The sequence below is a fragment of the Lepidochelys kempii genome, chromosome 17 (assembly GCF_965140265.1).
Source record: "Lepidochelys kempii isolate rLepKem1 chromosome 17, rLepKem1.hap2, whole genome shotgun sequence".
NCBI classification, from domain to species: Eukaryota; Metazoa; Chordata; order Testudines; family Cheloniidae; genus Lepidochelys; species Lepidochelys kempii.
This window is the reverse complement of record NC_133272.1, coordinates 4400326-4413487: the sequence shown is the minus strand read 5'-3', so window position 1 is coordinate 4413487 and position 13162 is coordinate 4400326. Positions and strand designations below refer to the sequence as shown.

Below are 13162 nucleotides of genomic sequence, written 5' to 3'. Positions count from 1 at the left end.
TATGGCAGCTCACACATGCCTTCAACCTTTGGCTACATGTGTATTAGCAAAGACCTTATTTCTCTTCTAGCCCTCTACTTGTCTTTTCTTTTCTTTTTAAAATAACTTTGCTAAGTTTCAAATAACAGTAAATTACTAGAAACCACAATTCCTTTTGCCAAAGCTACCAGAAATATTAGACTGCTCCTGGCAGCCTGCTGAGATAAAAAGAGGCTGAACTAGCCTGTTTTTCTGTGGGAGACTTATAATTATGTCTCTTCTAAATATTTTCCAGGCTTTTTTCCCCTCACTATCTGCAAATCTTTTAAAACCATTTTCATGGGTGGGTTTCTCACCACTAATTATATTCTCCCTCCGCAGATAGAAAACAGAGCAGAAATGAGAGATAACAGTATCTCTGTTTACTGTAATCCTTTAATACACCATATAAGTAGTTGTTTTAAGAAGCATGGCTGGAAAAAATATCAGCTGAATTTGAATGCAAAATCTGATGCTCAATAGATCCATATAAAGCATCGGTACAAGAACCTGAATAGAAGAGGATCCAGTCAAACCTCTTATAAGCACCTGGTGAGTTACTTACAAAGGACTGTAGAAATACAACAGTTAAATGACATACAATTAAATTTGGCAACATCACGCAGCAAGAACTTAAATTAAAACCATATTACTTGCAGCAATCCACCCAGTAGTGTTCAGCTGTCCCTTTTCTTTCCCAAGTTTTCACATTTGGCTTCATCTCATTCACCCTGAACAAGAGAGCTAGTCAAATCATGATGTAGCAATTTAACAAATAAAATATTCAAATTATTATTATTGTTGTTGTAGTTCTTCATCCAACTCTACTTTTAAGAGGGATTGCTTGATTTCACAAACATGCAAGACCCCTCAACCCACTTTGGGTTGCATTGATTGTTAAACCAAAGAACAAATGAACAGGTACACCAAAAACAATAACTTGAAAGGATGAAAACAGTGCTAAAGCTAAGCAACTCTTCTTCAATGTTACGTTAATAATTAAAACACTTCCAAGCAAGAAAGAGAAAAGAAATGAAAAATCCAAATCATGCTGGAATATGGACACGTGTAATCAACCTCAGGTCAGATATTACAGAACAATAAATCATTTCACAATAATTTGCTGCCTGTCAAGTACTAACAAGATCCTAGCAACATGTTGGGTGTAGCTCTTCTTTCACCCCACAAACAACCACTTCTAATTTTACCAGATGGTGCATCTGTAACTGTCTAAACAGAGAAAGGAAAATCCCACAAACAGGATCTTAAAAATAGTAAGAACAGACTTTCCCTACACTTCTAATAGCCTTATCTTAGAGAGGCAGTAAAACAGAGAAAGGTTTTCTTCCCGGCCCCTACCAGATTTTGTGGTAGGACTTGACACCAGTGTGTCTTCTACCGGCATTATGAAAAGGTTTCATTTTACAGTCCAAGCCACTATAAAATAAATGGCTGCACATTAGCAAAGGAACCATGGGCCAAATTCTGGCTCACCACATAAGCAGTTACATATATTAGGTGCATAAGCAGCATTAATGCGTGGCTGTGTAATGGCCAGCAAGAGTCTCATCCACAGCTCCCTGCTCCCATCAGATTGGTACTGTGCAGAGCAGGAGCAATGTAGAAGAAAAAGGGCATGCTTTCTATTTCTGGGGTACAGCACATACATGGACCATGGCCTTAATTCAGTAAAGCATTTAAGAATTTGCTTAAAACTCCCTGGACTATGAAGTAGCTTAAGCAAGTGCTTGAAGTTAAGCCTGTGTTTAAGGGCTTTGTCAAACCAGGGCACATGCCTATTATTCCCAGGTGTCTCCACAGACTTTGAGGGGAGTAGTACCGGGGTGGAACACATGCATCCCCACTGGGTTTTCTGGCAGAAGGGTCAGCGCAGTACAGAGGAGCTGCCAGATTCTACCTCTATGTTTTCAGTGTTCAGACACACTAAAGCAATGACATCAATATTGCCTGCAATCCTATACTGCCTTGGACAGCTAGTTGCTCTCCCTAGGAAGGACGCCATCAAAAGCCATTCTAAACACTGTATCTGCAGAGCTCCGCCAAGGCCCTCTCCTCTACCAAGCCCCCTCTTTGATATCTGAGAATGGCAGTCACATGCATGCAAAAAGCAAACATTAGGCTAAAGTCTATGAGTTCACATTACCATGAAAACATTGTCACTCCATCCCCTGCATGAATGCTAACAGCACACTTTTAAATTTGATTCTTTGGCTCTGCCTTTAGCACCGTCTCAGGCAGTTTTGTACACAGTGTGGTTCATTTTAACCCCACCAAGGAGTGAGGGGATGGTAAAACACGCTAGCTGTCTCCTAGCCATTTTCTCAGCCCCATCCTCAAATTCCCAACTGAAGCCATCCCACCCCAAGAACGCCCGGGTGGGTCACTCAACACGAATGCTTAATCAGCTAGAAGGCGGTGGTAGTGGGTGACAAGATACACTGCTAATTCAGGAAGAGACTAGAACCAGAGATCAAGGCCGAGTATCCTATGCAGCAGTGTAGAGAAAGACCACAAGCTCAGCTCACTAGTTCGGATTCTGTTGTTCAATCGATTCCAGAAAAACAGCACCATGACCAAGCTGGGTGAAAAAATTTCATAGCAGAACCAGGCATGTTTTGTCCATTTATTTTTTTCCTGGATGGGGTGGTTGCTGCAAACCTCAATTGCTGAGCTCAGAGCCAAGTGGGGTCAATTTCAGGTGGAAACCATACAAAACTCAGTAGATTCAGAATAGCTTTGTTTGGTTATTTCAGGGAAAATAAAGTGATGACTCCCACTGCATGAACCAATGGGAATCAGCACATGAAGTTCTAGACTCAACACTATGGGGAAAAATTTCGCCCTGACTCTGTGCAACTCCATTGAAGTCAGGTGGAAATCAGGGCAGAAACTGGCCCCGAGCATTCTTTTGTTTTAAATGTACATATCTTCTACTTTGTGTTATGCTTCTGGGCCAAAGAAACAAGGCTAAGAAAGTGGTGGAAAAGATCAGCTCTGGGTTTATTACAAATACAGATTCCTATGAGGTCACATAAAATGATGTTCACTGTAAATAAATTAATTACTATGCCTATTAAAAGCCAGGCAATGGGAAGCCAGGTCATTTGTGAATTGTATACATAATAATCATTTATGAATAAAATGGACTGTTAAAAAGATGAACCAGTTGCATCCAATTTTAAACTATCCATTTTGGCTGGATATAAATTGCAAAGAATATATCCAGCCTTTAAATTCTTGGAAAAGTTACCCTGTGCAATGCATTTTCTAACTTCCTTTCCCCGCAGGCATGTGAAGGGCAAAAAGACCGATCATTTTACCTTTCGGAAAGCTGGCGTATCTGTGGAATCCCCATATATTTGTTGAAGTGCTCTAACACATTCACAACACCTTGCAGGAGATTGGCAACTTCCCCGTACTGTCTCCTCCTGGTCATAGCCCTGAAGAGGAAATCAGAGATTATAAAACCAGGCTCAGTGTAAAGGGCAGATCTTGGGTGGCAATTCCATAGATTACCTCATCCTTCTCTGGGTCACAGCAACGCATACTGAAATTTATTTTTCTAAAATACACAAACGTTCATTAACATTCCGCTGCAGCATTAGAATTTGTTTTAACTGATGCTAAAATAAACGGAGACAGCATACAGCTAATAATACTTCAAAAACACAGACGTCAAAAGTAACTCTTGGCAAAGAACATGTAAACTACTGAATGCATCAACTTAACAGTACAGGTTTGAAGGCAGTAAATGTTATTTTGTCATATTGACCCAAATTAAGATATTTCTCATCCCAGAAGAGTATGAGTTAGAGCCTCACAGGGAAGAGAATTATAATGAAAAGTGGTTGGCCTTGACTTCATTGTTAATGTCTTTCATGAGCAAATGATGGAAAAGTCAAATTGAATTATTTCTTTTTCTGTATTCTTCAGGCTCTGTACAGCTGGAAAGGCTGGGTTTAAACTATAAGTGCCTAGAAACATGAGGTTCTGTGCAGCAAGCTCTCAGCTGGGTAATTTACTACCATGCAAACCAGGCCTAGCCCTTGTCTTGCAACTTTCCAGTTGCTTGCAAAACTCATCTGATCAACAAGTGAAACCTGTGGATTGCCCCAGCAGCATGCTCCTCAAGCAAACCAACTAGAGACTACTACTGATAAAACATAGTTTCAAAATGCAGGCAGAAGAGAAGAACTGGGTTCCCTTCTCTTGAAGGGCCATTAAACATACTTCATAATTTATGTAACAGCACCTGCACACAGTAGTGGTGGGCACCTTAGAAATGCAAACAACTAAAGAAATAGATACATTTCACTAATCTCAAATACCACTTGAGGGATGCTCTAATTTGTAAAGCCCACACTCAGAATTAGGAAATCCAACTGAATGGAGCAACATTATTCACCAACATAGCAACTATGGTCCTCTAATGCTGATTTCAGTGACACAACTCAAGAGTCCAAGGGTGCAACAATAGTTCCCATTCATATGAGACAGGGATTGCAGGACCTGCCAGATACATGCAGAAAGGACCTGCCAACAGTGTTTATAATAGCGATTGCTAATTCTGTGAGCGCACAGTCCCTGGAAGAATAAGAATCGGCTAATGCAGAACTATTCAGAATGCTGCCCAGTACTCCACAATACAGCTGTAGAGCCCCATATTTATAAAAGCGCCAGTGAAAGTTCCTGTGGCTTACTCAAGTGAATCCACACCCCCTGCCAGCATGTGTAGGTGATTGAGGGTAGTGATGGAGGTGGTCAGATGCCGTTTGGCATGATCTAGTTGCTTGATATCTCGTGTGATTTCTTTAACCTAGGGATTAAAAAGAAGAGACTGATTAAACATCCAAGCCACCACAGCAAATTGTAAGGAGAGGATGTAACAGGCCCTGTCCTCTGGAATTAGAACCCTGCTAGCTTCTACAGCCACATTAACATAGGGACAAGGGTTCAGAACCTACATACAGCACGTAGAACTAGAGCCAGAATGAACTCTCCATAGCATGTGCTACCAATATGCGACCATTACGGTGGACAAACCACAAATGCTGAGAACAAAAGAAGATCTCCCACTCCCCTTAAAGGACAGGAAGAAACTGCCACTCACCATTTGCTCTGATTTTTCCGCCTTGTCTTTGATATCTTTAATCTTACCAAAGAGTTGCTGAATGGCTTTCTGGGCCTCCTCAAGAGCCTGAGAGAGAAGGAAAAGATTCATACTCAGTTTCCATCATCAAAGGAACTATGCAGTTGCTCCCTAGTGCAAATTTTGTAGCATTTTTACAACACATAACATTCAATCTGTATATCAGAGGCCAATATACAATTGTATTGTCCCAAGGTTTAATAGAAAGACCTGAGACAAGGAATTTTTCCCAAGACCTTTTCAAAATAAATTGGATAGGATTTTATTCTTTGTGGTCGATGGCTCAATATGAATTTTATAACAGACTCTAAGAGCCTGAATTAAGAGCTCTAAGAGTTTGTCTCTACGGATTACAAACTGGAAAGTCACGATATTTAAGAAAACCAGAATATTTTCCACCCATCTAGTGAAACTGGAAAGACACTTAAAACCTCCACTGATCCACATATTTACAGTGGATCAGGAGAAGAAAATATCTACTCTACCAAAAAAAGTGATATGAAAAAGGTGCCATCAATGGAAAAAGTATCAAGTGAGTTACCTAGGGGGACAGAGGAACTGAACTTGCCATGTTTGCTAAATGAATAAGTCTCCTAAATGAAGGGGGAAGGAGGCTTTGTGGTTAACACACTAGCCTAGGCCTCAGGAAATCTATGTTTAATTCCTGGCTTTGCCACAGACTTCTACTTCAGTGTCTCTGTGGCTCAGTTCCCCATCTATAAAATGGGGATAATATTTAAATATAAAATTCTTCTATCCCTTATAACTCTTGTTTAATTAGAATGTTGGCTCTTCAGAGCAATACTGTCTCTTCCCAGGTGTACCAACAGCACCTAGCACAATCGGGGGAGATGTTGGTTCCGGGCTCTAGCTAATACTGTCATACAAATAATAAATAAAATGACCCCCCCCCTCAGCCAATGCACCAAAATCATGCTACACGGCACTATAACAGAGAAACAACAAAAGGAGTGCAGCCCTCAAGGACAGTGAGATTTGTGTAGCCCAGAGCGAGGCATACAGCAACATAGGGAAACTATTAAGAACACATCAAGCACATTGAGGCTCTCTCATTTCCAGGTTCCCGTTCTGTTTTTGTAAGTAACACGGTGTGATACTGACAGATATGAGGATGCATGGCTATCTGTAGAGTGGTTCCTGGTTTTTTTAACAACAACAAAGCTTGACTTCTGACAGCAAAGGAAAGAAGTAGTCAGCATAAAAACCCAAGACTGCCCATAAGTTTTAAATTAAAAAAAGAACAAACCATGTTTTATTTTTACAAAGCCACTTAGCTGCTGAACCTGGGTTACAAGCACCTCCTAATCTAAACTCACACAGGGCCTCGTGTCTTAGAGAGCTTTCCCAGGATCTGCACTGTAATATTACATAGGGAAAGTCATCATACTTTGTCCATTGTTTCAAGGAAAAAATGTGTGGCAAAATATTTAACACGTTAATAGTGAAAGGAGAGAAATTTCTCCTTTCCTTCCTTCCTTCCTTCCTTCCATGCTTCTCAGAGATTTCCACAGTGGGAAATGTGAGCAGAGGCAGACAGAGCAACAGCTTCTTTGCAGGGTAAGAATAAGATTCACAGTCAAGCTCATACATTAGCATCTCTCGAAGAGAGAAAGAGAAAGATGACAGCATTCTCATCCATATCATTGCTACAGTTAAGGGTGCGAGAGCACTTCAACTACAAACCTGTTTGCAGACATTTATAAATCAGCTGTAAAAATTCGCTTCCAGCCACATTATGATTTAATCACATTTGGGAATTTGACTAGACAAATTGAATCCACCATGGTATGGTAACTCTGTAAAGCAACTACTGCATATATGCAGTAAGGGACCAATTCACATACCACTGAAACCAGCAGAAAGACTATTTGACTTCAGTAGAGCAGGATCAGGCCCTAGTGAGCTCTAAGAACTTTTAATTAAGGTTTTAAATACATCTGTACTTGTGTCTTATGCAAAACAAGCCACCTGAGGACAAGATCCTCAGCCAGCATACACATTGATTCACACCAGTGAGGAAACTTGCCCCAGGTTTCTTGGCTGCTACTGTACACTGAGCAGCTGGTTTCAATGGCATCTCTCCCAAATCTTTTCCTGATCACTGTGCTGCATAACCAATTCTTTACTTTCAAAGCATTGTGCGTTGTTCTGTCATGAAGTGCATTCACATTTGTTGGCCTAAGTTATCCAGTTCCTTTCGCATCTGATGGTGATTGTAATTATGTGCTATCTGCGATTCCATCATCATCTGCAGACCTGAAGGGCTCATTTACAACAATTTCATTCAAATCATTCCTATTTTCACACCCTCCCTCACTTAAATTCCCTTCCTCCATAAATCACACTTCTGCCAAAGGCCGGAAAGCATCAGCTCTTCCTCCAAAGAAGTGCTAGCAAAAAAGATAATAAACCTAAATGGAAAACTTAAAAGTTATGGAATGAAGGAATGTAAAACCCCACATCTCGGTCACTTTGCTTTCAATCTCAGCCCTCCAGCTGTGGACTCTAGGGCACGACCTTATCTACATACTTATCTGTAAAAGTCCTTAGCCTTACTGCTGCTGTATTACAGGGGTAATACCATGGCCAGTCTGTGTTGAGATCTGTACTTTAAGCATGACTAATATTCTTCTGTTTCACATTTTAATAACTGAATTTGGTTTCCAAATCTGGCACAATAGCTCTTCCGAAGAAAACTGCATTTTCTATGTCTTGATCATTCATGAGTTGGTATTACATTTTTTATGTTCAAGTTATAGAATTGAAATTTATGTGTGCACCTGCTGTTGAATTATATTTATGGTTAGAGTTTCATCTGTATATGGTTGTTCAGGAGAAGGTTAGTGGTAAGTGGGCTGTAGGTTGTGGAGAGGAGGCAGCTGAAGCTGAGAAGGGGAACAAAAAGATGGCTTGTACACGGGTTGTTGAATGACTTACCTTCTTCTTTTCCTTGGTTTTGATATCTTGTACTGATAGGATATGCAACCTAGCAATCTCAGTTCAAAGATGACACACAAAAAATTAGTTGAATATATAAAATTATGCACAGAGGTGGAAGTGTTTGCTTGAAAACCTCCTTATGATCATGCTGAAAACGTTAAGTATCTTTTGTCGATTCACTGTTGCAGGTAGTTCAATATCTCACCATAAGGAAAGTGGGAATGACTCTTGATAGACAGAGGGCTGGATTTTGTGTGGTATTTTCAGTTCCTTACATAAATAAGACCAAACCACACAAAGGAAGTAAGTTTAAACCCCATCACAACTGGTGTGAATTGTGTATGTGAGGGGGAGAAAGCCACCTGATCGGATGTCCTAAAACTAACCTGCCAAGTAATTCAACAAATAAGCCCTTTCCATCTTGATAACATCTCCATCCCCAGCTCCCTTTGTCTTCTGCTGTTAAGTAAGCTTCTAATCATCCCCCTCTTTATATCGAATCCCATGAGCAAGGATATTATTGTAGCTACATACTCCTTGAAAAAACAAATACATTTATCAAAATCTTGTGTTTCCAAGATCAAAAGGAAGACCAACTTGGCAGAAGGATTTTTTTTCCCCCTCCTGCTGGAATGGTTTACTTTTTATAATAAATGTGACTAAGTTGGAGAACATTTTTTAATTCACTTTCCAGAGGGGAAAAAAGGTCTCATCGGAAGTATCAGAATCATGTGAGCATTAACTTTTATCTATTTAACGTCCCTTAGCCAGTCATCCAACACGTTCAGTTAGTGAAGTGAATGTACATCTTACATAGATAGTTACATTGCTCATCTGCAATTGACATCTTCCTTTTTTTTTTGCTTAATTATTCACGTGTGTGAGAAGGAGAAAAAGAGTTTGGCTCTTAGCCCTAGTTTCTTTTTATAATAAAATCTTGCCTTTTATTCCATATCCATTCCAAAGCATGTGGTTTAAAAACAAAACTAAAGAATTCTCTCTCCAACTTATTTAACCACAGTCTCTGTATAGGTACCAGATCCCAACTTCAGCTATTAAACAGACCATTACCAAAGTGATGCTCTTGCATATTCTGAGACTTGGATAGGCCTGTAAAAAGTCAACCCAAAGTCCCTCACAGAGGCCAGTTGTTACATTTCCTTTTATTTCAGCACAGCACTGACTGCTACCACTAACTGGTATTTCAAGCCAAGAGGGATGTTGAAAACAGAGCTCTAAATAAAGAGATACAGAGGCCAGATCTGGCCAAGAGATTAAATTAGCTCCCACGGAAGCACCACAGCTCGATTACTCCATTCAGAGTACTGTCATGACACTTATTTAGACCTTGGACCACCCAAAACAAATTTAACCTTCAGGGACATATAATTATTTGGTAGGAGATGCTAAACTGAGCTCCATTCAGAGCCTCATCAGTGGCTATCACGGGGGATGGGCAAACACCAATGACATTTCACAATGAAGTTAAATGACAACCCCAGTGCATTAACTGACAGACGCTCATGCTTAGTACAACAGGTTCTAGACATTCAAGGTTGCACACAACTTATTGCAAGGTACATGATATTTGCTCTAGATATGCTTTGTAAAGAGCTTTTGTAACTAGTTTTATGGGAAAGTCCTTTATTTTTTGTTACAAATATCGAAAGATTTTTTCTTGCCCTTAATTACTAATCAGTGTTTCTAAAAGTCTTTTACAGCATCATATAAAACCAGGATTTGCCTCATTTACTCAAACTGAGTAGCACCTTACTCTGCAGGTAGTCCAGCTGTGGCTATTCAAATCAGTACGATGCCTTTCAATGTGAGCACGATATCAGAATCCAACCCTTACCTGTTTTCTTATTGCACATGGGTTACATTTTCATTATTTAAAATTCACAGACCAAAAAAAAGCTTCAATAATCTGAGGTATCAATTATTTAAGAGAATTTTGGCATTTTCTCAAAAATCATACAAGGTTAGAAAGCCAAAAATTCCATATTTACATTATAATAAGAGGACAAATATCAGAAGGCAGGAAAATTCACAGCCACCCAAGCCGCCTTAATTCTGCCTTCATCCCCTGCCAACATCCCATCTTGCACACAATCGCATCTTGCATCTAACATGGAGGTATTTTGATAAAGGTTGCTTTGATACGAGTTTTTAAGAAGTTGGCAGCTTGCCATAAGGTGACCTCTGCAAAGCACATTAGCAATGAATGTGTGGCTGGTGATTTAAAGCTGTAGAGTACTATGCGAGGTCTAAGCAGTATTACTCGCCATCAGTCTCCCAAGTTAAAGATTGCTTTGTTATTTTTACTCTATGGTACTTAGACAAAATATATGGTGTTGGAATGACAAGTTTCTCTTTGAAGTCCTGTCCACTTCAGTTATCAAAAATAACTGGAGAAAGCAGTGGAAAAAAATAAAAAAATAGCCAGACCTCTCTCTAAAAAGTTAACCATTAGGGTCCTGATTCTGAAAATGGTTACATGCATGCTTAACTTTGCTACCGTGAATAGCCCCAAATTACTCTAGCTCAAAGTTAAACATGTGCATAAGAGTTAGCAGGAGCGGGGGCTACCAGAGGTTCTTTTCTAAAGGTCTGAACAGGCAACAAGAAAAGGGCCAGCATCTTATACTAAAATCGAAATCTGTTATCAAGCTCCTGGTAAGACCTGGTCAAACCTGGTCACTATTAGGAGATGGTGAAAGGAGAGGAGGGTTACCCACCCTTCAGAGTCAGGATCAGCTAGCCTTACTCCTGCCAAATTTGTTATCCACTGCTTGTCTCTTGGGTGGGATTTTCTAAAAACCATACATCAAGGCTTCCCTGAAACAGTAGGAAGTTATTGAAAAACTCAACAGGATCAGTCCAGAAAAGTGACGAACACCTACACTGTATTTTGTCGAAACGCTATCCTGTTCAGTGATAACTAGTTTTTAAAGCATGGACTTGGACAGAGAATGTAAGAGCAGTAGTATTCGCCTGGGTTTGACACACAGCCTCCAATCTGCACTCCCAGACCTCCAACCATCTATCAAGGTTATTTCATTTGAAGGACAGTATTTGTAACGTGTTCTGCAAAGAAGTGCATGATGTGCTGATGCTTTAACTGTCACTGCAGAGTCTCATCGCTTGCTTGGTTTGATCCCAAAGAGTTTGATTCCAGAGAAGAACAAGATGGTGGGCGATATAACGTCATCTCAGTTCAAAGGGGGTTTATAAATAAAAATCCCCATTCATGGAGATAAAAATATCTCCCTTCCATTTCATCTCATTGGGATGAAAATATTCCCAATCACGAACATGGGAGTACCCGTAATAATGACCAGTCAACTCACAATTACTAAACACCAAACACTTGTTGCATATTTTATTCTCAGAAAAAGCATACTCCCTGAAAAGAGTTTCTCCCTGCTCATGTACAATAAATTCTCTCTTTCATACTTCTGGGATACCCCAGCGCCTCTTGTTTCAGAAATGGGACAAGAAGCAATAAAAGAATAGAACGTCAAATATTTAAACCGGGGAAACCTTTAGGATCAAAGTGGTTTATGTTTGAAAAAATACTTCCCTTGATTATTATTTTGCACTTCGTTGGAGATGGAGCATTGAAGCCAATGGCAAGCTCCAAAGCTAACAAATTGTCACTGGAATGCTGACCAAACTAAACCAGGATTTTGCCCGCGGACACTTTAACAGCCAAAAAAAAAAGGTCAACAGCTACCATCATGTGGTGCCAGCATCTGTTACTTTTACCTACTTAAGGGCTCTGGAGAGCCACAGTTTGGACAACATGAGCTCTGGCCCTGTTTTATGAATTAAAGAACTCAGGACTCCTGCTATTTTGCTGAACAATGTGGTTGGGATGTAGGGGGAAGAGAAGAGACAGGAATAGCAGCTGGTATTCAGTTTAAGTTTTATACTGCAATTTTTAGAACAAGGTACAAGTTTCCAAAACTGTAAATCATAGAATATCAGGGTTGGAAGGGACCTCAGGAGGTCATCTAGTCCAAGCCCCTGCTCAAAGCAGGACCAATCCCCAATTTTTGCCCCAAATCCCTAAATGGCCCCCTCAAGGATTGAACTCACAACCCTGGGTTTAGCAGGCCAATGCTCAAACCACTGAGCTATCCCTCCACCCAACAACAACAAAACTTGACAATGTTGTAAATTTCAGGAGCACCAGTACGAAGTGAAATTGCTAATAAATATTGATTTGACTTCCTAACGCTTATTTCAAACCCCTTCATTTACCCCTTAAAACATAACCTTCAAACAACACAGCAGTAGCTCTGAATGATTCAATGGTGCCGGAGGGCTGCATATTTCTTTTTGACCTAGAAAAACCTAGTTAATTGATGAGCTCTGTGCATGTTTGGCATTTTTTTTGTACCTCTGAAATTTTTTAAGTTAAGAAGAGAGATAACATAACATTTCACTCAGACACACACAGAAACCTGCCAACAGAAAAGCTGTGTGAAAACCTGTTCCACACTTTTTAAGTCATGGGGCACCATTTGGTAGTTTAGATGTAAAATTTGGTGTTGACACAAAATAAAGGTTTGGTTTGCTTGACAAAGCTTAACAACATTTTCATGAAGCTTTGTTCTGATGATGATGACAACAGTTTGTTTGGATTTAAAGGACTGCCTGTAGCAACTGAAACCAAAATGTTGCAGTATTTGGTTAGTGCATAAGGAGGAGAGTGAGACACTGACCACAAACACACACACAACGAAAGATGACACTGTCTGAAAAAGATTTGTTTACTTAGAGCAAATCCACCCTTAAAACACTGCATGAGTGCAGCTGCACCACTGTAGTGCTTCACTGAAGACGCTCTAAGCTGACGGGAGAGAGCTCTCCCATTGGCGTAGTTAATCCACCTGCCTGAGAGGTGGCAGCTGTATCACCCGGAGAAGCTCTCCCACCAACATAGCGCTGTCTACACGGGGGGTTAAGGTCAGTATAACTATGTTGCTCGGGGTGTGAAACTGGTAT

At 40.2% G+C, this 13162-nt stretch overlaps 1 protein-coding gene across 4 annotated transcripts in view; it reads right to left on the bottom strand.

Annotated features, from left to right (window-relative positions):
• Positions 1-13162, bottom strand: part of VPS53 (VPS53 subunit of GARP complex) — an 89819-nt gene that overhangs the window by 53807 nt on the left and 22850 nt on the right. For 3 of the 4 annotated variants that reach the window (XM_073315574.1, XM_073315576.1, XM_073315577.1), the window contains exons 5-7: positions 5150-5236; positions 4740-4855; positions 3360-3479 (exon numbers count right to left, since the gene is read on the bottom strand). In XM_073315574.1, the coding sequence (XP_073171675.1) occupies positions 3360-3479; positions 4740-4855; positions 5150-5236 (323 nt within the window). The remainder of the gene's footprint in view (positions 1-3359; positions 3480-4739; positions 4856-5149; positions 5237-13162) is intronic. The other variant, XM_073315575.1, reaches the window with a different exon arrangement.